The 26,386-nt window shown below is 38.2% G+C and overlaps 1 protein-coding gene across 1 annotated transcript; it reads left to right on the forward strand.

Annotated features, from left to right (window-relative positions):
* Positions 1-2,689: 2,689 nt before the first annotated feature.
* LOC134635416 (uncharacterized) lies at positions 2,690-26,386 on the forward strand. Its single transcript, XM_063484796.1, is given in 62 exon segments — positions 2,690-2,931; positions 3,167-3,337; positions 3,376-3,699; positions 3,934-4,079; positions 4,184-4,466; positions 4,702-4,856; positions 4,952-5,234; positions 5,470-5,615; positions 5,720-6,002; positions 6,238-6,383; positions 6,488-6,770; positions 7,006-7,151; positions 7,256-7,538; positions 7,774-7,928; positions 8,024-8,306; positions 8,542-8,712; positions 8,751-9,074; positions 9,310-9,480; positions 9,519-9,842; positions 10,078-10,223; positions 10,328-10,610; positions 10,846-10,991; positions 11,096-11,378; positions 11,614-11,784; positions 11,823-12,146; positions 12,382-12,552; positions 12,591-12,914; positions 13,150-13,295; positions 13,400-13,682; positions 13,918-14,063; positions 14,168-14,450; positions 14,686-14,856; positions 14,895-15,218; positions 15,454-15,624; positions 15,663-15,986; positions 16,222-16,367; positions 16,472-16,754; positions 16,990-17,135; positions 17,240-17,522; positions 17,758-17,928; positions 17,967-18,290; positions 18,526-18,696; positions 18,735-19,058; positions 19,294-19,439; positions 19,544-19,826; positions 20,062-20,207; positions 20,312-20,594; positions 20,830-21,000; positions 21,039-21,362; positions 21,598-21,768; positions 21,807-22,130; positions 22,366-22,511; positions 22,616-22,898; positions 23,134-23,279; positions 23,384-23,666; positions 23,902-24,072; positions 24,111-24,434; positions 24,670-24,840; positions 24,879-25,202; positions 25,438-25,583; positions 25,688-25,970; positions 26,206-26,386. Coding segments are annotated over 62 exon segments (14,169 nt in total).

Raw genomic sequence — 26,386 nt, forward strand, 5'->3', positions numbered from 1 at the left:
GGATCAGCGAGACGCTGATTGGCCTTTTCCATCTGTCTCTCGCTCTTGTGCTCTCTCTCTCTCTCTCTCTCTCCTCCTCTCTGTCGCCGGGGCGGAACTCATTGCGGGTTCACGCCCTCGGCCCACGCCCACGGGAAAGAACACACCTGGTGCCCATCAAGGTGAACGGCATTTAAGCCAGGAAGTGACTGCTGGTCTTCGCTGGATCGTTGTCTGCCACGCGTCAGTGAAAGTCGAACCTCAGCTCAAGATAAGTCAAGTGCCTTCTGTAAATATTGTTCTCATTCCTGTCTTCTGATCTGCAGACCCCCTGGATAACCCCTCCCGTGTGAATCTGTGTCGAGTGTGAAAAAAGAGGACTGCTGTCGTGTATGTGGAGAGCTGGAGAGCGAGTGATTCCCCCCTTGGATCCCCTGGAGCCCGTCCCTCACATTTCTGTATATAGCACTACCCCGCACTCTCTGTATATACACTTTGGTGACCCCTGTTAATAAACCCTTGTCTTAAGCTGATTCAGGAGTCCCGCGTTTGAGTCCCCTGCGTTGAACCCTAACACAAACAGCATTCTCACATACGCATCCCTTTTCTCCAGGTGCGAGAGGGCAGTATGTAGTGTCAGGGCTATGGCATCATCAGTGGACCTGTTGGGGTGGTATTCAAATTTTAGAGGGTCCAGTGAGTTGGGTAGTGCAGAGCAGATGAAGTCCCTGACCAGCCTCTCAAAGCATTGCTCACGAAGGGGGTCATGGCTACCGGTCACCAGTCATACAGTGATGAGATGTTGGAGAATTTGGGTACAGGGACGATGGTGGCTGTTTTGAAGCAGGCTGGGACTACAGACAGAGAGAGGTGAAGGTTGAAGATGTGTGGAAACACTCCAGCCAGCTTGACCTCAAGCATGACTTGAGGACACAGCCGGGATTCCCATCCAGACCAGTAGCTTTGCGTGCATTCACCTTTTTGAAGCACTTCCACACATCCTCCTCAGCACTGACGTCATTCATGATGCATACATTGTCCAGTCTCCTGGTGTAGCAATAGCAATAAAGTGTGTTAAAGACACACCTTAAAAAACACTGTAGTGCTGGTAAAGAACAAGAAAATTAAAAACTGAGACAAAAATCAGTTTTGCACAAATTTTATTCTTGTTGGGATTTTTTCCCCTTAACCTCCTAAGACCCGAACTCTTTCATGGCATGCATTTAAAATTTTTCTTTGCTATTTAGGTTGATTGGGACCTGATGAATATAAAAACAAAGAATTACCAGATTTTTTTTTTTTACCTAATTTTTGTTTCTGAGACAAATGAGATCCACATATGAGGACACTGGTTTTAAATTTTGATAGAACAGTGGCAGTATAATGTCCTCGTAGTGGATATCAGACCCTTGTAGAGAAAAATTAAGTATTTTGGTCTAGACATCCCAAAATGTGATGTCCACATATGTGGACGCCAGGTCCTAGGAGGTTAAATCTTCCCCTTAAATTGTGTAAATGTTCAAAACATTCAATCAATATCTTTTAAACTAGTTTATAACTAGGCAAACAGTTATGGCAACAACTAGGAAATTCTGAATTATTACATGACATCCCATGATGTTTTCAGAATAGAGAAATATAGTAAGTGAGGTCCTCTGGTTGTGTCCGTGACAAAATGTTCTGTTGTATGCACAGCACTGTTATGAAAAAGGGAGTCACCTGGTATTTGACAAGGGTGTATATGAAACTAAGCAAAGTTACAAGAATAACATTTATTATTTGAACATAAATTTTCGTTCTTTAAACAACTGTCAGTCACATGATCACTGTAAGCATATATAATAATGGCTCAGTTTGTGAAAATACAGATTGAACCTACTATGAGACTCCTACCTACACTTGAAGGTAATTCCTTGGTAGAATAGGATGATATGAGTTTTTCCATGTATTTTGTAAAATATATCTATATATATCTATATAGATATATATTACCAAAAAAGCAAAACAAAAAAGGAAAAAGAAAAAACCAAAGGAAAAAAACAAAAAAAGTACTTAACTTAAATGTGACAGTAATACCATTAATAACCTTCAGTTGTCAAACTAATATATTTTTGGAAATATTCTACCTTATCAAGGCTTAATTACTGCTATAATTTAAAAATTGACAATTGTATTTAAAAAATTACTCTAGAAGGAATCATTGGAATTTGGCCCAAATCGCAAACCATTAACAAAAATTGTACATCTGTCAAACACTCAAATCCAGATTAAATATGATAAACTTTACATGAAATAATGTTTTCTTTTGTCTATAGGATGTTGACTACGGCTGCAATATTTGTCTTGTTATCTATTCTGGGAAAGCTGACTGGAAATTTGGGTGAGATTAAAAAATGTATTTAGGAAATATAATAAGTAAACGTGAATTCATTACAATTTTAGGATTTGGTTAATTTAACTCACGAAAAGATTTTAAAAGTAAATAACTGGTTTGTAGAATTAATATTTAATTATATATTTTAATTAGATCACTGAAAAAGTGTTTTCAAAAAGATTATAGGAAACATTCAATTAAAGAAGCTGACTGTAGATATTTTGGTGAAATTACTTACACCACTGTTAATTACATTTGGTAATTCTGTGCATCTTTCTATCTTTTAAATATCAAGGTGAAAATGTTGCCAGAATTGGACAAGTGGCTCAGTCTTCAATGTATGGGAATGCCAAACCCGAAAATGCCATTGATGGGAATCGTGCCAGCAACTTCAACCAGGGATCCTGTGCCTGTACAAACAGCAACTTGAATCCATGGTGGAGACTTGACCTTTTGAAGACATATAAAATCAACACTGTGACTGTCACCAACAGACAAGACTGTTGCCCTGAGAGGATCAATGGAGCTGAGATCCGCATTGGAAATTCACTTAATGACAATGGCAATGCGAATCCCAGGTAAATGAGCTATTTATCTTATACTTGATTGAAACTTTGATGTAACAGTCATATATGTGGCAATCATTAATTATGTTTGTAAAAGATATCTACTTCTACCTCTTTTTTTAGAGTTAAGTTCATCAGGCAATAACGAGCAGCACCTTGATTTTCTGAAATTGACATTTATACAAACTTTTATTTTAGATTAATCTTATGTTACTTGTTAATCTGTTTCCTTGTCATTTGTTTTCAGATGTGCTGTAATCTCATCTATCGCTGCTGGGGCATCACAAACCTTTGAATGTAATGGAATGGAAGGTCGCTACATAAACATCGTTATTCCTGGGAGAACAGAATACCTGACACTTTGTGAGGTGGAAGTTGATGGTACACTTTCAGGTAAATCTTGTCCAATTCTTCTTGTGTGTTCCAGCTTAAATGAATACATAATGGTTTTTGGAGTTCTTCTTATCATATTATTGTTAATATTTGCAACTTTTCAGAGACTAATGTTGCCAGACTTGGACAAGTGGCTCAGTCTTCAACGTATGGGAATGCCAAACCCGAAAATGCCATTGATGGGAATCGTGCCAGCAACTTCAACCAGGGATCCTGTGCCTGTACAAACAGCAACTTGAATCCATGGTGGAGACTTGACCTTTTGAAGACATATAAAATCAACACTGTGACTGTCACCAACAGACAAGACTGTTGCCCTGAGAGGATCAATGGAGCTGAGATCCGCATTGGAAATTCACTTAATGACAATGGCAATGCGAATCCCAGGTAAATGAGCTATTTATCTTATACTTGATTGAAACTTTGATGTAACAGTCATATATGTAGCAATCATTAATTATGTTTATAAAAAATTCTACTTCTACCTCCTTTTTTAGAGTTAAGTCCACCATACAATATCGAGCAGCATCTTAACTATCTGAGAGGGACATTTATACAAATTTTTATTTCACATTAGTCTTATGTTACTTGTTAATCTGTTTCCTTGTCATTTGTTTTCAGATGTGCTGTAATCTCATCTATCGCTGCTGGGGCATCACAAACCTTTGAATGTAATGGAATGGAAGGTCGCTACATAAACATCGTTATTCCTGGGAGAACAGAATACCTGACACTTTGTGAGGTGGAAGTTGATGGTACACTTTCAGGTAAATCTTGTCCAATTCTTCTTGTGTGTTCCAGCTTAAATGAATACATAATGGTTTTTGGAGTTCTTCTTATCATATTATTGTTAATATTTGCAACTTTTCAGAGACTAATGTTGCCAGACTTGGACAAGTGGCTCAGTCTTCAACGTATGGGAATGCCAAACCCGAAAATGCCATTGATGGGAATCGTGCCAGCAACTTCAACCAGGGATCCTGTGCCTGTACAAACAGCAACTTGAATCCATGGTGGAGACTTGACCTTTTGAAGACATATAAAATCAACACTGTGACTGTCACCAACAGACAAGACTGTTGCCCTGAGAGGATCAATGGAGCTGAGATCCGCATTGGAAATTCCCTTAATGACAATGGCAATGCGAATCCCAGGTAAATGAGCTATTTATCTTATACTTGATTGAAACTTTGATGTAACAGTCATATATGTGGCAATCATTAATTATGTTTGTAAAAGATTTCTACTTCTACCTCCTTTTTTAGAGTTAAGTCCACCATACAATATCGAGCAGCATCTTAACTATCTGAGAGGGACATTTATACAAATTTTTATTTCACATTAGTCTTATGTTACTTGTTAATCTGTTTCCTTGTCATTTGTTTTCAGATGTGCTGTAATCTCGTCTATCGCTGCTGGGGCATCACAAACCTTTGCATGTAATGGAATGGAAGGTCGCTACATAAACATCGTTATTCCTGGGAGAACAGAATACCTGACACTTTGTGAGGTGGAAGTTGATGGTACACTTTCAGGTAAATCTTGTCCAATTCTCCTTGTGTGTTCCACGTTTAATGAATACATAATGGTTTTTGGAGTTCTTCTTATCATATTATTGTTAATATTTACAACTTTTCAGAGACTAATGTTGCCAGACTTGGACAAGTGGCTCAGTCTTCAACGTATGGGAATGCCAAACCCGAAAATGCCATTGATGGGAATCGTGCCAGCAACTTCAACCAGGGATCCTGTGCCTGTACAAACAGCAACTTGAATCCATGGTGGAGACTTGACCTTTTGAAGACATATAAAATCAACACTGTGACTGTCACCAACAGACAAGACTGTTGCCCTGAGAGGATCAATGGAGCTGAGATCCGCATTGGAAATTCCCTTAATGACAATGGCAATGCGAATCCCAGGTAAATGAGCTATTTATCTTATACTTGATTGAAACTTTGATGTAACAGTCATATATGTGGCAATCATTAATTATGTTTGTAAAAGATATCTACTTCTACCTCTTTTTTTAGAGTTAAGTTCATCAGGCAATAACGAGCAGCATCTTGATTTTCTGAAAGTGACATTTATACAAACTTTTATTTTAGATTAATCTTATGTTACTTGTTAATCTGTTTCCTTGTCATTTGTTTTCAGATGTGCTGTAATCTCATCTATCGCTGCTGGGGCATCACAAACCTTTGAATGTAATGGAATGGAAGGTCGCTACATAAACATCGTTATTCCTGGGAGAACAGAATACCTGACACTTTGTGAGGTGGAAGTTGATGGTACACTTTCAGGTAAATCTTGTCCAATTCTTCTTGTGTGTTCCAGCTTAAATGAATACATAATGGTTTTTGGAGTTCTTCTTATCATATTATTGTTAATATTTGCAACTTTTCAGAGACTAATGTTGCCAGACTTGGACAAGTGGCTCAGTCTTCAACGTATGGGAATGCCAAACCCGAAAATGCCATTGATGGGAATCGTGCCAGCAACTTCAACCAGGGATCCTGTGCCTGTACAAACAGCAACTTGAATCCATGGTGGAGACTTGACCTTTTGAAGACATATAAAATCAACACTGTGACTGTCACCAACAGACAAGACTGTTGCCCTGAGAGGATCAATGGAGCTGAGATCCGCATTGGAAATTCACTTAATGACAATGGCAATGCGAATCCCAGGTAAATGAGCTATTTATCTTATACTTGATTGAAACTTTGATGTAACAGTCATATATGTGGCAATCATTAATTATGTTTGTAAAAGATTTCTACTTCTACCTCTTTTTTTAGATTTAAGTTCGTCAGGCAATAACGAGCAGCACCTTGATTTTCTGAAAGTGACATTTATACAAACTTTTATTTTAGATTAATCTTATGTTACTTGTTAATCTGTTTCCTTGTCATTTGTTTTCAGATGTGCTGTAATCTCGTCTATCGCTGCTGGGGCATCACAAACCTTTGCATGTAATGGAATGGAAGGTCGCTACATAAACATTGTTATTCCTGGGAGAACAGAATACCTGACACTTTGTGAGGTGGAAGTTGATGGTACACTTTCAGGTAAATCTTGTCCAATTCTTCTTGTGTGTTCCAGCTTAAATGAATACATAATGGTTTTTGGAGTTCTTCTTATCATATTATTGTTAATATTTGCAACTTTTCAGAGACTAATGTTGCCAGACTTGGACAAGTGGCTCAGTCTTCAACGTATGAGAATGCCAAACCCGAAAATGCCATTGATGGGAATCGTGCCAGCAACTTCAACCAGGGATCCTGTGCCTGTACAAACAGCAACTTGAATCCATGGTGGAGACTTGACCTTTTGAAGACATATAAAATCAACACTGTGACTGTCACCAACAGACAAGACTGTTGCCCTGAGAGGATCAATGGAGCTGAGATCCGCATTGGAAATTCCCTTAATGACAATGGCAATGCGAATCCCAGGTAAATGAGCTATTTATCTTATACTTGATTGAAACTTTGATGTAACAGTCATATATGTGGCAATCATTAATTATGTTTGTAAAAGATTTCTACTTCTACCTCCTTTTTTAGAGTTAAGTCCACCATACAATATCGAGCAGCATCTTAACTATCTGAGAGGGACATTTATACAAATTTTTATTTTACATTAGTCTTATGTTACTTGTTAATCTGTTTCCTTGTCATTTGTTTTCAGATGTGCTGTAATCTCGTCTATCGCTGCTGGGGCATCACAAACCTTTGAATGTAATGGAATGGAAGGTCGCTACATAAACATCGTTATTCCTGGGAGAACAGAATACCTGACACTTTGTGAGGTGGAAGTTGATGGTACACTTTCAGGTAAATCTTGTCCAATTCTCCTCGTGTGTTCCAGCTTAAATGAATACATAATGGTTTTTGGAGTTCTTCTTATCATATTATTGTTAATATTTGCAACTTTTCAGAGACTAATGTTGCCAGACTTGGACAAGTGGCTCAGTCTTCAACGTATGGGAATGCCAAACCCGAAAATGCCATTGATGGGAATCGTGCCAGCAACTTCAACCAGGGATCCTGTGCCTGTACAAACAGCAACTTGAATCCATGGTGGAGACTTGACCTTTTGAAGACATATAAAATCAACACTGTGACTGTCACCAACAGACAAGACTGTTGCCCTGAGAGGATCAATGGAGCTGAGATCCGCATTGGAAATTCCCTTAATGACAATGGCAATGCGAATCCCAGGTAAATGAGCTGTTTATCTTATTCTTGATTGAAAGTTTGATGTAACAGTCATATATGTGGCAATCATTAATTATGTTTGTAAAAGATTTCTACTTCTACCTCTTTTTTTAGAGTTAAGTTCATCAGGCAATAACGAGCAGCACCTTGATTTTCTGAAAGTGACATTTATACAAACTTTTATTTTAGATTAATCTTATGTTACTTGTTAATCTGTTTCCTTGTCATTTGTTTTCAGATGTGCTGTAATCTCATCTATCGCTGCTGGGGCATCACAAACCTTTGAATGTAATGGAATGGAAGGTCGCTACATAAACATCGTTATTCCTGGGAGAACAGAATACCTGACACTTTGTGAGGTGGAAGTTGATGGTACACTTTCAGGTAAATCTTGTCCAATTCTTCTTGTGTGTTCCAGCTTAAATGAATACATAATGGTTTTTGGAGTTCTTCTTATCATATTATTGTTAATATTTGCAACTTTTCAGAGACTAATGTTGCCAGACTTGGACAAGTGGCTCAGTCTTCAACGTATGAGAATGCCAAACCCGAAAATGCCATTGATGGGAATCGTGCCAGCAACTTCAACCAGGGATCCTGTGCCTGTACAAACAGCAACTTGAATCCATGGTGGAGACTTGACCTTTTGAAGACATATAAAATCAACACTGTGACTGTCACCAACAGACAAGACTGTTGCCCTGAGAGGATCAATGGAGCTGAGATCCGCATTGGAAATTCCCTTAATGACAATGGCAATGCGAATCCCAGGTAAATGAGCTATTTATCTTATACTTGATTGAAACTTTGATGTAACAGTCATATATGTGGCAATCATTAATTATGTTTGTAAAAGATTTCTACTTCTACCTCCTTTTTTAGAGTTAAGTCCACCATACAATATCGAGCAGCATCTTAACTATCTGAGAGGGACATTTATACAAATTTTTATTTTACATTAGTCTTATGTTACTTGTTAATCTGTTTCCTTGTCATTTGTTTTCAGATGTGCTGTAATCTCGTCTATCGCTGCTGGGGCATCACAAACCTTTGAATGTAATGGAATGGAAGGTCGCTACATAAACATCGTTATTCCTGGGAGAACAGAATACCTGACACTTTGTGAGGTGGAAGTTGATGGTACACTTTCAGGTAAATCTTGTCCAATTCTCCTCGTGTGTTCCAGCTTAAATGAATACATAATGGTTTTTGGAGTTCTTCTTATCATATTATTGTTAATATTTGCAACTTTTCAGAGACTAATGTTGCCAGACTTGGACAAGTGGCTCAGTCTTCAACGTATGGGAATGCCAAACCCGAAAATGCCATTGATGGGAATCGTGCCAGCAACTTCAACCAGGGATCCTGTGCCTGTACAAACAGCAACTTGAATCCATGGTGGAGACTTGACCTTTTGAAGACATATAAAATCAACACTGTGACTGTCACCAACAGACAAGACTGTTGCCCTGAGAGGATCAATGGAGCTGAGATCCGCATTGGAAATTCCCTTAATGACAATGGCAATGCGAATCCCAGGTAAATGAGCTGTTTATCTTATTCTTGATTGAAAGTTTGATGTAACAGTCATATATGTGGCAATCATTAATTATGTTTGTAAAAGATTTCTACTTCTACCTCCTTTTTTAGAGTTAAGTCCACCATACAATATCGAGCAGCATCTTAACTATCTGAGAGGGACATTTATACAAATTTTTATTTTACATTAGTCTTATGTTACTTGTTAATCTGTTTCCTTGTCATTTGTTTTCAGATGTGCTGTAATCTCGGCTATCGCTGCTGGGGCATCACAAACCTTTGCATGTAATGGAATGGAAGGTCGCTACATAAACATCGTTATTCCTGGGAGAACAGAATACCTGACACTTTGTGAGGTGGAAGTTGATGGTACACTTTCAGGTAAATCTTGTCCAATTCTCCTTGTGTGTTCCACGTTTAATGAATACATAATGGTTTTTGGAGTTCTTCTTATCATATTATTGTTAATATTTACAACTTTTCAGAGACTAATGTTGCCAGACTTGGACAAGTGGCTCAGTCTTCAACGTATGGGAATGCCAAACCCGAAAATGCCATTGATGGGAATCGTGCCAGCAACTTCAACCAGGGATCCTGTGCCTGTACAAACAGCAACTTGAATCCATGGTGGAGACTTGACCTTTTGAAGACATATAAAATCAACACTGTGACTGTCACCAACAGACAAGACTGTTGCCCTGAGAGGATCAATGGAGCTGAGATCCGCATTGGAAATTCACTTAATGACAATGGCAATGCGAATCCCAGGTAAATGAGCTATTTATCTTATACTTGATTGAAACTTTGATGTAACAGTCATATATGTGGCAATCATTAATTATGTTTGTAAAAGATTTCTACTTCTACCTCTTTTTTTAGAGTTAAGTTCATCAGGCAATAACGAGCAGCACCTTGATTTTCTGAAAGTGACATTTATACAAACTTTTATTTTAGATTAATCTTATGTTACTTGTTAATCTGTTTCCTTGTCATTTGTTTTCAGATGTGCTGTAATCTCGTCTATCGCTGCTGGGGCATCACAAACCTTTGCATGTAATGGAATGGAAGGTCACTACATAAACATTGTTATTCCTGGGAGAACAGAATACCTGACACTTTGTGAGGTGGAAGTTGATGGTACACTTTCAGGTAAATCTTGTCCAATTCTTCTTGTGTGTTCCAGCTTAAATGAATACATAATGGTTTTTGGAGTTCTTCTTATCATATTATTGTTAATATTTGCAACTTTTCAGAGACTAATGTTGCCAGACTTGGACAAGTGGCTCAGTCTTCAACGTATGAGAATGCCAAACCCGAAAATGCCATTGATGGGAATCGTGCCAGCAACTTCAACCAGGGATCCTGTGCCTGTACAAACAGCAACTTGAATCCATGGTGGAGACTTGACCTTTTGAAGACATATAAAATCAACACTGTGACTGTCACCAACAGACAAGACTGTTGCCCTGAGAGGATCAATGGAGCTGAGATCCGCATTGGAAATTCCCTTAATGACAATGGCAATGCGAATCCCAGGTAAATGAGCTATTTATCTTATACTTGATTGAAACTTTGATGTAACAGTCATATATGTGGCAATCATTAATTATGTTTGTAAAAGATTTCTACTTCTACCTCCTTTTTTAGAGTTAAGTCCACCATACAATATCGAGCAGCATCTTAACTATCTGAGAGGGACATTTATACAAATTTTTATTTTACATTAGTCTTATGTTACTTGTTAATCTGTTTCCTTGTCATTTGTTTTCAGATGTGCTGTAATCTCATCTATCGCTGCTGGGGCATCACAAACCTTTGAATGTAATGGAATGGAAGGTCGCTACATAAACATCGTTATTCCTGGGAGAACAGAATACCTGACACTTTGTGAGGTGGAAGTTGATGGTACACTTTCAGGTAAATCTTGTCCAATTCTCCTCGTGTGTTCCAGCTTAAATGAATACATAATGGTTTTTGGAGTTCTTCTTATCATATTATTGTTAATATTTACAACTTTTCAGAGACTAATGTTGCCAGACTTGGACAAGTGGCTCAGTCTTCAACGTATGGGAATGCCAAACCCGAAAATGCCATTGATGGGAATCGTGCCAGCAACTTCAACCAGGGATCCTGTGCCTGTACAAACAGCAACTTGAATCCATGGTGGAGACTTGACCTTTTGAAGACATATAAAATCAACACTGTGACTGTCACCAACAGACAAGACTGTTGCCCTGAGAGGATCAATGGAGCTGAGATCCGCATTGGAAATTCCCTTAATGACAATGGCAATGCGAATCCCAGGTAAATGAGGTGTTTATCTTATTCTTGATTGAAAGTTTGATGTAACAGTCATATATGTGGCAATCATTAATTATGTTTGTAAAAGATTTCTACTTCTACCTCCTTTTTTAGAGTTAAGTCCACCATACAATATCGAGCAGCATCTTAACTATCTGAGAGGGACATTTATACAAATTTTTATTTCACATTAGTCTTATGTTACTTGTTAATCTGTTTCCTTGTCATTTGTTTTCAGATGTTCTGTAATCTCGTCTATCGCTGCTGGGGCATCACAAACCTTTGCATGTAATGGAATGGAAGGTCGCTACATAAACATCGTTATTCCTGGGAGAACAGAATACCTGACACTTTGTGAGGTGGAAGTTGATGGTACACTTTCAGGTAAATCTTGTCCAATTCTCCTCGTGTGTTCCAGCTTAAATGAATACATAATGGTTTTTGGAGTTCTTCTTATCATATTATTGTTAATATTTGCAACTTTTCAGAGACTAATGTTGCCAGACTTGGACAAGTGGCTCAGTCTTCAACGTATGGGAATGCCAAACCCGAAAATGCCATTGATGGGAATCGTGCCAGCAACTTCAACCAGGGATCCTGTGCCTGTACAAACAGCAACTTGAATCCATGGTGGAGACTTGACCTTTTGAAGACATATAAAATCAACACTGTGACTGTCACCAACAGACAAGACTGTTGCCCTGAGAGGATCAATGGAGCTGAGATCCGCATTGGAAATTCCCTTAATGACAATGGCAATGCGAATCCCAGGTAAATGAGGTGTTTATCTTATTCTTGATTGAAAGTTTGATGTAACAGTCATATATGTGGCAATCATTAATTATGTTTGTAAAAGATTTCTACTTCTACCTCCTTTTTTAGAGTTAAGTCCACCATACAATATCGAGCAGCATCTTAACTATCTGAGAGGGACATTTATACAAATTTTTATTTCACATTAGTCTTATGTTACTTGTTAATCTGTTTCCTTGTCATTTGTTTTCAGATGTGCTGTAATCTCGGCTATCGCTGCTGGGGCATCACAAACCTTTGCATGTAATGGAATGGAAGGTCGCTACATAAACATCGTTATTCCTGGGAGAACAGAATACCTGACACTTTGTGAGGTGGAAGTTGATGGTACACTTTCAGGTAAATCTTGTCCAATTCTCCTTGTGTGTTCCACGTTTAATGAATACATAATGGTTTTTGGAGTTCTTCTTATCATATTATTGTTAATATTTACAACTTTTCAGAGACTAATGTTGCCAGACTTGGACAAGTGGCTCAGTCTTCAACGTATGGGAATGCCAAACCCGAAAATGCCATTGATGGGAATCGTGCCAGCAACTTCAACCAGGGATCCTGTGCCTGTACAAACAGCAACTTGAATCCATGGTGGAGACTTGACCTTTTGAAGACATATAAAATCAACACTGTGACTGTCACCAACAGACAAGACTGTTGCCCTGAGAGGATCAATGGAGCTGAGATCCGCATTGGAAATTCACTTAATGACAATGGCAATGCGAATCCCAGGTAAATGAGCTATTTATCTTATACTTGATTGAAACTTTGATGTAACAGTCATATATGTGGCAATCATTAATTATGTTTGTAAAAGATTTCTACTTCTACCTCTTTTTTTAGAGTTAAGTTCATCAGGCAATAACGAGCAGCACCTTGATTTTCTGAAAGTGACATTTATACAAACTTTTATTTTAGATTAATCTTATGTTACTTGTTAATCTGTTTCCTTGTCATTTGTTTTCAGATGTGCTGTAATCTCGTCTATCGCTGCTGGGGCATCACAAACCTTTGCATGTAATGGAATGGAAGGTCACTACATAAACATTGTTATTCCTGGGAGAACAGAATACCTGACACTTTGTGAGGTGGAAGTTGATGGTACACTTTCAGGTAAATCTTGTCCAATTCTTCTTGTGTGTTCCAGCTTAAATGAATACATAATGGTTTTTGGAGTTCTTCTTATCATATTATTGTTAATATTTGCAACTTTTCAGAGACTAATGTTGCCAGACTTGGACAAGTGGCTCAGTCTTCAACGTATGAGAATGCCAAACCCGAAAATGCCATTGATGGGAATCGTGCCAGCAACTTCAACCAGGGATCCTGTGCCTGTACAAACAGCAACTTGAATCCATGGTGGAGACTTGACCTTTTGAAGACATATAAAATCAACACTGTGACTGTCACCAACAGACAAGACTGTTGCCCTGAGAGGATCAATGGAGCTGAGATCCGCATTGGAAATTCCCTTAATGACAATGGCAATGCGAATCCCAGGTAAATGAGCTATTTATCTTATACTTGATTGAAACTTTGATGTAACAGTCATATATGTGGCAATCATTAATTATGTTTGTAAAAGATTTCTACTTCTACCTCCTTTTTTAGAGTTAAGTCCACCATACAATATCGAGCAGCATCTTAACTATCTGAGAGGGACATTTATACAAATTTTTATTTTACATTAGTCTTATGTTACTTGTTAATCTGTTTCCTTGTCATTTGTTTTCAGATGTGCTGTAATCTCGTCTATCGCTGCTGGGGCATCACAAACCTTTGAATGTAATGGAATGGAAGGTCGCTACATAAACATCGTTATTCCTGGGAGAACAGAATACCTGACACTTTGTGAGGTGGAAGTTGATGGTACACTTTCAGGTAAATCTTGTCCAATTCTCCTCGTGTGTTCCAGCTTAAATGAATACATAATGGTTTTTGGAGTTCTTCTTATCATATTATTGTTAATATTTGCAACTTTTCAGAGACTAATGTTGCCAGACTTGGACAAGTGGCTCAGTCTTCAACGTATGGGAATGCCAAACCCGAAAATGCCATTGATGGGAATCGTGCCAGCAACTTCAACCAGGGATCCTGTGCCTGTACAAACAGCAACTTGAATCCATGGTGGAGACTTGACCTTTTGAAGACATATAAAATCAACACTGTGACTGTCACCAACAGACAAGACTGTTGCCCTGAGAGGATCAATGGAGCTGAGATCCGCATTGGAAATTCCCTTAATGACAATGGCAATGCGAATCCCAGGTAAATGAGCTGTTTATCTTATTCTTGATTGAAAGTTTGATGTAACAGTCATATATGTGGCAATCATTAATTATGTTTGTAAAAGATTTCTACTTCTACCTCCTTTTTTAGAGTTAAGTCCACCATACAATATCGAGCAGCATCTTAACTATCTGAGAGGGACATTTATACAAATTTTTATTTCACATTAGTCTTATGTTACTTGTTAATCTGTTTCCTTGTCATTTGTTTTCAGATGTGCTGTAATCTCGTCTATCGCTGCTGGGGCATCACAAACCTTTGCATGTAATGGAATGGAAGGTCACTACATAAACATTGTTATTCCTGGGAGAACAGAATACCTGACACTTTGTGAGGTGGAAGTTGATGGTACACTTTCAGGTAAATCTTGTCCAATTCTTCTTGTGTGTTCCAGCTTAAATGAATACATAATGGTTTTTGGAGTTCTTCTTATCATATTATTGTTAATATTTGCAACTTTTCAGAGACTAATGTTGCCAGACTTGGACAAGTGGCTCAGTCTTCAACGTATGAGAATGCCAAACCCGAAAATGCCATTGATGGGAATCGTGCCAGCAACTTCAACCAGGGATCCTGTGCCTGTACAAACAGCAACTTGAATCCATGGTGGAGACTTGACCTTTTGAAGACATATAAAATCAACACTGTGACTGTCACCAACAGACAAGACTGTTGCCCTGAGAGGATCAATGGAGCTGAGATCCGCATTGGAAATTCCCTTAATGACAATGGCAATGCGAATCCCAGGTAAATGAGCTATTTATCTTATACTTGATTGAAACTTTGATGTAACAGTCATATATGTGGCAATCATTAATTATGTTTGTAAAAGATTTCTACTTCTACCTCCTTTTTTAGAGTTAAGTCCACCATACAATATCGAGCAGCATCTTAACTATCTGAGAGGGACATTTATACAAATTTTTATTTTACATTAGTCTTATGTTACTTGTTAATCTGTTTCCTTGTCATTTGTTTTCAGATGTGCTGTAATCTCATCTATCGCTGCTGGGGCATCACAAACCTTTGAATGTAATGGAATGGAAGGTCGCTACATAAACATCGTTATTCCTGGGAGAACAGAATACCTGACACTTTGTGAGGTGGAAGTTGATGGTACACTTTCAGGTAAATCTTGTCCAATTCTCCTCGTGTGTTCCAGCTTAAATGAATACATAATGGTTTTTGGAGTTCTTCTTATCATATTATTGTTAATATTTGCAACTTTTCAGAGACTAATGTTGCCAGACTTGGACAAGTGGCTCAGTCTTCAACGTATGGGAATGCCAAACCCGAAAATGCCATTGATGGGAATCGTGCCAGCAACTTCAACCAGGGATCCTGTGCCTGTACAAACAGCAACTTGAATCCATGGTGGAGACTTGACCTTTTGAAGACATATAAAATCAACACTGTGACTGTCACCAACAGACAAGACTGTTGCCCTGAGAGGATCAATGGAGCTGAGATCCGCATTGGAAATTCCCTTAATGACAATGGCAATGCGAATCCCAGGTAAATGAGGTGTTTATCTTATTCTTGATTGAAAGTTTGATGTAACAGTCATATATGTGGCAATCATTAATTATGTTTGTAAAAGATTTCTACTTCTACCTCCTTTTTTAGAGTTAAGTCCACCATACAATATCGAGCAGCATCTTAACTATCTGAGAGGGACATTTATACAAATTTTTATTTCACATTAGTCTTATGTTACTTGTTAATCTGTTTCCTTGTCATTTGTTTTCAGATGTGCTGTAATCTCGGCTATCGCTGCTGGGGCATCACAAACCTTTGCATGTAATGGAATGGAAGGTCGCTACATAAACATCGTTATTCCTGGGAGAACAGAATACCTGACACTTTGTGAGGTGGAAGTTGATGGTACACTTTCAGGTAAATCTTGTCCAATTCTCCTTGTGTGTTCCACGTTTAATGAATACATAATGGTTTTTGGAGTTCTTCTTATCATATTATTGTTAATATTTACAACTTTTCAGAGACTAATGTTGCCAGACTTGGACAAGTGGCTCAGTCTTCAACGTATGGGAATGCCAAACCCGAAAATGCCATTGATGGGAATCGTGCCAGCAACTTCAACCAGGGATCCTGTGCCTGTACAAACAGCAACTTGAATCCATGGTGGAGACTTGACCTTTTGAAGACATATAAAATCAACACTGTGACTGTCACCAACAGACAAGACTGTTGCCCTGAGAGGATCAATGGAGCTGAGATCCGCATTGGAAATTCACTTAATGACAATGGCAATGCGAATCCCAGGTAAATGAGCTATTTATCTTATACTTGATTGAAACTTTGATGTAACAGTCATATATGTGGCAATCATTAATTATGTTTGTAAAAGATTTCTACTTCTACCTCTTTTTTTAGAGTTAAGTTCATCAGGCAATAACGAGCAGCACCTTGATTTTCTGAAAGTGACATTTATACAAACTTTTATTTTAGATTAATCTTATGTTACTTGTTAATCTGTTTCCTTGTCATTTGTTTTCAGATGTGCTGTAATCTCGTCTATCGCTGCTGGGGCATCACAAACCTTTGCATGTAATGGAATGGAAGGTCACTACATAAACATTGTTATTCCTGGGAGAACAGAATACCTGACACTTTGTGAGGTGGAAGTTGATGGTACACTTTCAGGTAAATCTTGTCCAATTCTTCTTGTGTGTTCCAGCTTAAATGAATACATAATGGTTTTTGGAGTTCTTCTTATCATATTATTGTTAATATTTGCAACTTTTCAGAGACTAATGTTGCCAGACTTGGACAAGTGGCTCAGTCTTCAACGTATGAGAATGCCAAACCCGAAAATGCCATTGATGGGAATCGTGCCAGCAACTTCAACCAGGGATCCTGTGCCTGTACAAACAGCAACTTGAATCCATGGTGGAGACTTGACCTTTTGAAGACATATAAAATCAACACTGTGACTGTCACCAACAGACAAGACTGTTGCCCTGAGAGGATCAATGGAGCTGAGATCCGCATTGGAAATTCCCTTAATGACAATGGCAATGCGAATCCCAGGTAAATGAGCTATTTATCTTATACTTGATTGAAACTTTGATGTAACAGTCATATATGTGGCAATCATTAATTATGTTTGTAAAAGATTTCTACTTCTACCTCCTTTTTTAGAGTTAAGTCCACCATACAATATCGAGCAGCATCTTAACTATCTGAGAGGGACATTTATACAAATTTTTATTTTACATTAGTCTTATGTTACTTGTTAATCTGTTTCCTTGTCATTTGTTTTCAGATGTGCTGTAATCTCGTCTATCGCTGCTGGGGCATCACAAACCTTTGAATGTAATGGAATGGAAGGTCGCTACATAAACATCGTTATTCCTGGGAGAACAGAATACCTGACACTTTGTGAGGTGGAAGTTGATGGTACACTTTCAGGTAAATCTTGTCCAATTCTCCTCGTGTGTTCCAGCTTAAATGAATACATAATGGTTTTTGGAGTTCTTCTTATCATATTATTGTTAATATTTGCAACTTTTCAGAGACTAATGTTGCCAGACTTGGACAAGTGGCTCAGTCTTCAACGTATGGGAATGCCAAACCCGAAAATGCCATTGATGGGAATCGTGCCAGCAACTTCAACCAGGGATCCTGTGCCTGTACAAACAGCAACTTGAATCCATGGTGGAGACTTGACCTTTTGAAGACATATAAAATCAACACTGTGACTGTCACCAACAGACAAGACTGTTGCCCTGAGAGGATCAATGGAGCTGAGATCCGCATTGGAAATTCCCTTAATGACAATGGCAATGCGAATCCCAGGTAAATGAGGTGTTTATCTTATTCTTGATTGAAAGTTTGATGTAACAGTCATATATGTGGCAATCATTAATTATGTTTGTAAAAGATTTCTACTTCTACCTCTTTTTTTAGAGTTAAGTTCATCAGGCAATAACGAGCAGCACCTTGATTTTCTGAAAGTGACATTTATACAAACTTTTATTTTAGATTAATCTTATGTTACTTGTTAATCTGTTTCCTTGTCATTTGTTTTCAGATGTGCTGTAATCTCGTCTATCGCTGCTGGGGCATCACAAACCTTTGCATGTAATGGAATGGAAGGTCACTACATAAACATTGTTATTCCTGGGAGAACAGAATACCTGACACTTTGTGAGGTGGAAGTTGATGGTACACTTTCAGGTAAATCTTGTCCAATTCTTCTTGTGTGTTCCAGCTTAAATGAATACATAATGGTTTTTGGAGTTCTTCTTATCATATTATTGTTAATATTTGCAACTTTTCAGAGACTAATGTTGCCAGACTTGGACAAGTGGCTCAGTCTTCAACGTATGAGAATGCCAAACCCGAAAATGCCATTGATGGGAATCGTGCCAGCAACTTCAACCAGGGATCCTGTGCCTGTACAAACAGCAACTTGAATCCATGGTGGAGACTTGACCTTTTGAAGACATATAAAATCAACACTGTGACTGTCACCAACAGACAAGACTGTTGCCCTGAGAGGATCAATGGAGCTGAGATCCGCATTGGAAATTCCCTTAATGACAATGGCAATGCGAATCCCAGGTAAATGAGCTATTTATCTTATACTTGATTGAAACTTTGATGTAACAGTCATATATGTGGCAATCATTAATTATGTTTGTAAAAGATTTCTACTTCTACCTCCTTTTTTAGAGTTAAGTCCACCATACAATATCGAGCAGCATCTTAACTATCTGAGAGGGACATTTATACAAATTTTTATTTTACATTAGTCTTATGTTACTTGTTAATCTGTTTCCTTGTCATTTGTTTTCAGATGTGCTGTAATCTCGTCTATCGCTGCTGGGGCATCACAAACCTTTGAATGTAATGGAATGGAAGGTCGCTACATAAACATCGTTATTCCTGGGAGAACAGAATACCTGACACTTTGTGAGGTGGAAGTTGATGGTACACTTTCAGGTAAATCTTGTCCAATTCTCCTCGTGTGTTCCAGCTTAAATGAATACATAATGGTTTTTGGAGTTCTTCTTATCATATTATTGTTAATATTTGCAACTTTTCAGAGACTAATGTTGCCAGACTTGGACAAGTGGCTCAGTCTTCAACGTATGGGAATGCCAAACCCGAAAATGCCATTGATGGGAATCGTGCCAGCAACTTCAACCAGGGATCCTGTGCCTGTACAAACAGCAACTTGAATCCATGGTGGAGACTTGACCTTTTGAAGACATATAAAATCAACACTGTGACTGTCACCAACAGACAAGACTGTTGCCCTGAGAGGATCAATGGAGCTGAGATCCGCATTGGAAATTCCCTTAATGACAATGGCAATGCGAATCCCAGGTAAATGAGGTGTTTATCTTATTCTTGATTGAAAGTTTGATGTAACAGTCATATATGTGGCAATCATTAATTATGTTTGTAAAAGATTTCTACTTCTACCTCCTTTTTTAGAGTTAAGTCCACCATACAATATCGAGCAGCATCTTAACTATCTGAGAGGGACATTTATACAAATTTTTATTTCACATTAGTCTTATGTTACTTGTTAATCTGTTTCCTTGTCATTTGTTTTCAGATGTTCTGTAATCTCGTCTATCGCTGCTGGGGCATCACAAACCTTTGCATGTAATGGAATGGAAGGTCGCTACATAAACATCGTTATTCCTGGGAGAACAGAATACCTGACACTTTGTGAGGTGGAAGTTGATGGTACACTTTCAGGTAAATCTTGTCCAATTCTCCTCGTGTGTTCCAGCTTAAATGAATACATAATGGTTTTTGGAGTTCTTCTTATCATATTATTGTTAATATTTGCAACTTTTCAGAGACTAATGTTGCCAGACTTGGACAAGTGGCTCAGTCTTCAACGTATGGGAATGCCAAACCCGAAAATGCCATTGATGGGAATCGTGCCAGCAACTTCAACCAGGGATCCTGTGCCTGTACAAACAGCAACTTGAATCCATGGTGGAGACTTGACCTTTTGAAGACATATAAAATCAACACTGTGACTGTCACCAACAGACAAGACTGTTGCCCTGAGAGGATCAATGGAGCTGAGATCCGCATTGGAAATTCCCTTAATGACAATGGCAATGCGAATCCCAGGTAAATGAGGTGTTTATCTTATTCTTGATTGAAAGTTTGATGTAACAGTCATATATGTGGCAATCATTAATTATGTTTGTAAAAGATTTCTACTTCTACCTCCTTTTTTAGAGTTAAGTCCACCATACAATATCGAGCAGCATCTTAACTATCTGAGAGGGACATTTATACAAATTTTTATTTCACATTAGTCTTATGTTACTTGTTAATCTGTTTCCTTGTCATTTGTTTTCAGATGTGCTGTAATCTCGGCTATCGCTGCTGGGGCATCACAAAACTTTGCATGTAATGGAATGGAAGGTCGCTACATAAACATCGTTATTCCTGGGAGAACAGAATACCTGACACTTTGTGAGGTGGAAGTTGATGGTACACTTTCAGGTAAATCTTGTCCAATTCTCCTTGTGTGTTCCACGTTTAATGAATACATAATGGTTTTTGGAGTTCTTCTTATCATATTATTGTTAATATTTACAACTTTTCAGAGACTAATGTTGCCAGACTTGGACAAGTGGCTCAGTCTTCAACGTATGGGAATGCCAAACCCGAAAATGCCATTGATGGGAATCGTGCCAGCAACTTCAACCAGGGATCCTGTGCCTGTACAAACAGCAACTTGAATCCATGGTGGAGACTTGACCTTTTGAAGACATATAAAATCAACACTGTGACTGTCACCAACAGACAAGACTGTTGCCCTGAGAGGATCAATGGAGCTGAGATCCGCATTGGAAATTCACTTAATGACAATGGCAATGCGAATCCCAGGTAAATGAGCTATTTATCTTATACTTGATTGAAACTTTGATGTAACAGTCATATATGTGGCAATCATTAATTATGTTTGTAAAAGATTTCTACTTCTACCTCTTTTTTTAGAGTTAAGTTCATCAGGCAATAACGAGCAGCACCTTGATTTTCTGAAAGTGACATTTATACAAACTTTTATTTTAGATTAATCTTATGTTACTTGTTAATCTGTTTCCTTGTCATTTGTTTTCAGATGTGCTGTAATCTCGTCTATCGCTGCTGGGGCATCACAAACCTTTGCATGTAATGGAATGGAAGGTCACTACATAAACATTGTTATTCCTGGGAGAACAGAATACCTGACACTTTGTGAGGTGGAAGTTGATGGTACACTTTCAGGTAAATCTTGTCCAATTCTTCTTGTGTGTTCCAGCTTAAATGAATACATAATGGTTTTTGGAGTTCTTCTTATCATATTATTGTTAATATTTGCAACTTTTCAGAGACTAATGTTGCCAGACTTGGACAAGTGGCTCAGTCTTCAACGTATGAGAATGCCAAACCCGAAAATGCCATTGATGGGAATCGTGCCAGCAACTTCAACCAGGGATCCTGTGCCTGTACAAACAGCAACTTGAATCCATGGTGGAGACTTGACCTTTTGAAGACATATAAAATCAACACTGTGACTGTCACCAACAGACAAGACTGTTGCCCTGAGAGGATCAATGGAGCTGAGATCCGCATTGGAAATTCCCTTAATGACAATGGCAATGCGAATCCCAGGTAAATGAGCTATTTATCTTATACTTGATTGAAACTTTGATGTAACAGTCATATATGTGGCAATCATTAATTATGTTTGTAAAAGATTTCTACTTCTACCTCCTTTTTTAGAGTTAAGTCCACCATACAATATCGAGCAGCATCTTAACTATCTGAGAGGGACATTTATACAAATTTTTATTTCACATTAGTCTTATGTTACTTGTTAATCTGTTTCCTTGTCATTTGTTTTCAGATGTGCTGTAATCTCGTCTATCGCTGCTGGGGCATCACAAACCTTTGCATGTAATGGAATGGAAGGTCGCTACATAAACATCGTTATTCCTGGGAGAACAGAATACCTGACACTTTGTGAGGTGGAAGTTGATGGTACACTTTCAGGTAAATCTTGTCCAATTCTCCTTGTGTGTTCCAGCTTAAATGAATACATAATGGTTTTTGGAGTTCTTCTTATCATATTATTGTTAATATTTGCAACTTTTCAGAGACTAATGTTGCCAGACTTGGACAAGTGGCTCAGTCTTCAACGTATGGGAATGCCAAACCCGAAAATGCCATTGATGGGAATCGTGCCAGCAACTTCAACCAGGGATCCTGTGCCTGTACAAACAGCAACTTGAATCCATGGTGGAGACTTGACCTTTTGAAGACATATAAAATCAACACTGTGACTATCACCAACAGACAAGACTGTTGCCCTGAGAGGATCAATGGAGCTGAGATCCGCATTGGAAATTCCCTTAATGACAATGGCAATGCGAATCCCAGGTAAATGAGGTGTTTATCTTATTCTTGATTGAAAGTTTGATGTAACAGTCATATATGTGGCAATCATTAATTATGTTTGTAAAAGATTTCTACTTCTACCTCCTTTTTTAGAGTTAAGTCCACCATACAATATCGAGCAGCATCTTAACTATCTGAGAGGGACATTTATACAAATTTTTATTTCACATTAGTCTTATGTTACTTGTTAATCTGTTTCCTTGTCATTTGTTTTCAGATGTGCTGTAATCTCGTCTATCGCTGCTGGGGCATCACAAACCTTTGCATGTAATGGAATGGAAGGTCGCTACATAAACATCGTTATTCCTGGGAGAACAGAATACCTGACACTTTGTGAGGTGGAAGTTGATGGTACACTTTCAGGTAAATCTTGTCCAATTCTCCTTGTGTGTTCCACGTTTAATGAATACATAATGGTTTTTGGAGTTCTTCTTATCATATTATTGTTAATATTTACAACTTTTCAGAGACTAATGTTGCCAGACTTGGACAAGTGGCTCAGTCTTCAACGTATGGGAATGCCAAACCCGAAAATGCCATTGATGGGAATCGTGCCAGCAACTTCAACCAGGGATCCTGTGCCTGTACAAACAGCAACTTGAATCCATGGTGGAGACTTGACCTTTTGAAGACATATAAAATCAACACTGTGACTGTCACCAACAGACAAGACTGTTGCCCTGAGAGGATCAATGGAGCTGAGATCCGCATTGGAAATTCACTTAATGACAATGGCAATGCGAATCCCAGGTAAATGAGCTATTTATCTTATACTTGATTGAAACTTTGATGTAACAGTCATATATGTGGCAATCATTAATTATGTTTGTAAAAGATTTCTACTTCTACCTCTTTTTTTAGAGTTAAGTTCATCAGGCAATAACGAGCAGCACCTTGATTTTCTGAAAGTGACATTTATACAAACTTTTATTTTAGATTAATCTTATGTTACTTGTTAATCTGTTTCCTTGTCATTTGTTTTCAGATGTGCTGTAATCTCATCTATCGCTGCTGGGGCATCACAAACCTTTGAATGTAATGGAATGGAAGGTCGCTACATAAACATTGTTATTCCTGGGAGAACAGAATACCTGACACTTTGTGAGGTGGAAGTTGATGGTACACTTTCAGGTAAATCTTGTCCAATTCTTCTTGTGTGTTCCAGCTTAAATGAATACATAATGGTTTTTGGAGTTCTTCTTATCATATTATTGTTAATATTTGCAACTTTTCAGAGACTAATGTTGCCAGACTTGGACAAGTGGCTCAGTCTTCAACGTATGAGAATGCCAAACCCGAAAATGCCATTGATGGGAATCGTGCCAGCAACTTCAACCAGGGATCCTGTGCCTGTACAAACAGCAACTTGAATCCATGGTGGAGACTTGACCTTTTGAAGACATATAAAATCAACACTGTGACTGTCACCAACAGACAAGACTGTTGCCCTGAGAGGATCAATGGAGCTGAGATCCGCATTGGAAATTCCCTTAATGACAATGGCAATGCGAATCCCAGGTAAATGAGCTATTTATCTTATACTTGATTGAAACTTTGATGTAACAGTCATATATGTGGCAATCATTAATTATGTTTGTAAAAGATTTCTACTTCTACCTCCTTTTTTAGAGTTAAGTCCACCATACAATATCGAGCAGCATCTTAACTGTCTGAGAGGGACATTTATACAAATTTTTATTTTACATTAGTCTTATGTTACTTGTTAATCTGTTTCCTTGTCATTTGTTTTCAGATGTGCTGTAATCTCGTCTATCGCTGCTGGGGCATCACAAACCTTTGCATGTAATGGAATGGAAGGTCGCTACATAAACATCGTTATTCCTGGGAGAACAGAATACCTGACACTTTGTGAGGTGGAAGTTGATGGTACACTTTCAGGTAAATCTTGTCCAATTCTCCTCGTGTGTTCCAGCTTAAATGAATACATAATGGTTTTTGGAGTTCTTCTTATCATATTATTGTTAATATTTGCAACTTTTCAGAGACTAATGTTGCCAGACTTGGACAAGTGGCTCAGTCTTCAACGTATGGGAATGCCAAACCCGAAAATGCCATTGATGGGAATCGTGCCAGCAACTTCAACCAGGGATCCTGTGCCTGTACAAACAGCAACTTGAATCCATGGTGGAGACTTGACCTTTTGAAGACATATAAAATCAACACTGTGACTGTCACCAACAGACAAGACTGTTGCCCTGAGAGGATCAATGGAGCTGAGATCCGCATTGGAAATTCACTTAATGACAATGGCAATGCGAATCCCAGGTAAATGAGCTATTTATCTTGTACTTGATTGAAACTTTGATGTAACAGTCATATATGTAGCAATCATTAATTATGTTTATAAAAAAATTCTACTTCTACCTCCTTTTTTAGAGTTAAGTCCACCATACAATATCGAGCAGCATCTTAACTATCTGAGAGGGACATTTATACAAATTTTTGTTTTACATTAGTCTTATGTTACTTGTTAATCTGTTTCCTTGTCATTTGTTTTCAGATGTGCTGTAATCTCGTCTATCGCTGCTGGGGCATCACAAACCTTTGCATGTAATGGAATGGAAGGTCGCTACATAAACATCGTTATTCCTGGGAGAACAGAATACCTGACACTTTGTGAGGTGGAAGTTGATGGTACACTTTCAGGTAAATCTTGTCCAATTCTCCTTGTGTGTTCCACGTTTAATGAATACATAATGGTTTTTGGAGTTCTTCTTATCATATTATTGTTAATATTTACAACTTTTCAGAGACTAATGTTGCCAGACTTGGACAAGTGGCTCAGTCTTCAACGTATGGGAATGCCAAACCCGAAAATGCCATTGATGGGAATCGTGCCAGCAACTTCAACCAGGGATCCTGTGCCTGTACAAACAGCAACTTGAATCCATGGTGGAGACTTGACCTTTTGAAGACATATAAAATCAACACTGTGACTGTCACCAACAGACAAGACTGTTGCCCTGAGAGGATCAATGGAGCTGAGATCCGCATTGGAAATTCCCTTAATGACAATGGCAATGCGAATCCCAGGTAAATGAGCTATTTATCTTATACTTGATTGAAACTTTGATGTAACAGTCATATATGTGGCAATCATTAATTATGTTTGTAAAAGATTTCTACTTCTACCTCTTTTTTTAGAGTTAAGTTCATCAGGCAATAACGAGCAGCACCTTGATTTTCTGAAATTGACATTTATACAAACTTTTATTTTAGATTAATCTTATGTTACTTGTTAATCTGTTTCCTTGTCATTTGTTTTCAGATGTGCTGTAATCTCGTCTATCGCTGCTGGGGCATCACAAACCTTTGCATGTAATGGAATGGAAGGTCGCTACATAAACATCGTTATTCCTGGGAGAACAGAATACCTGACACTTTGTGAGGTGGAAGTTGATGGTATACAACTCGATTCCTACAAAGAATCTGAGTGTAACTGGGTCTAA

This window comes from Pelmatolapia mariae, linkage group LG10_11 (assembly GCF_036321145.2).
Source record: "Pelmatolapia mariae isolate MD_Pm_ZW linkage group LG10_11, Pm_UMD_F_2, whole genome shotgun sequence".
NCBI lineage: Eukaryota > Metazoa > Chordata > Actinopteri > Cichliformes > Cichlidae > Pelmatolapia > Pelmatolapia mariae.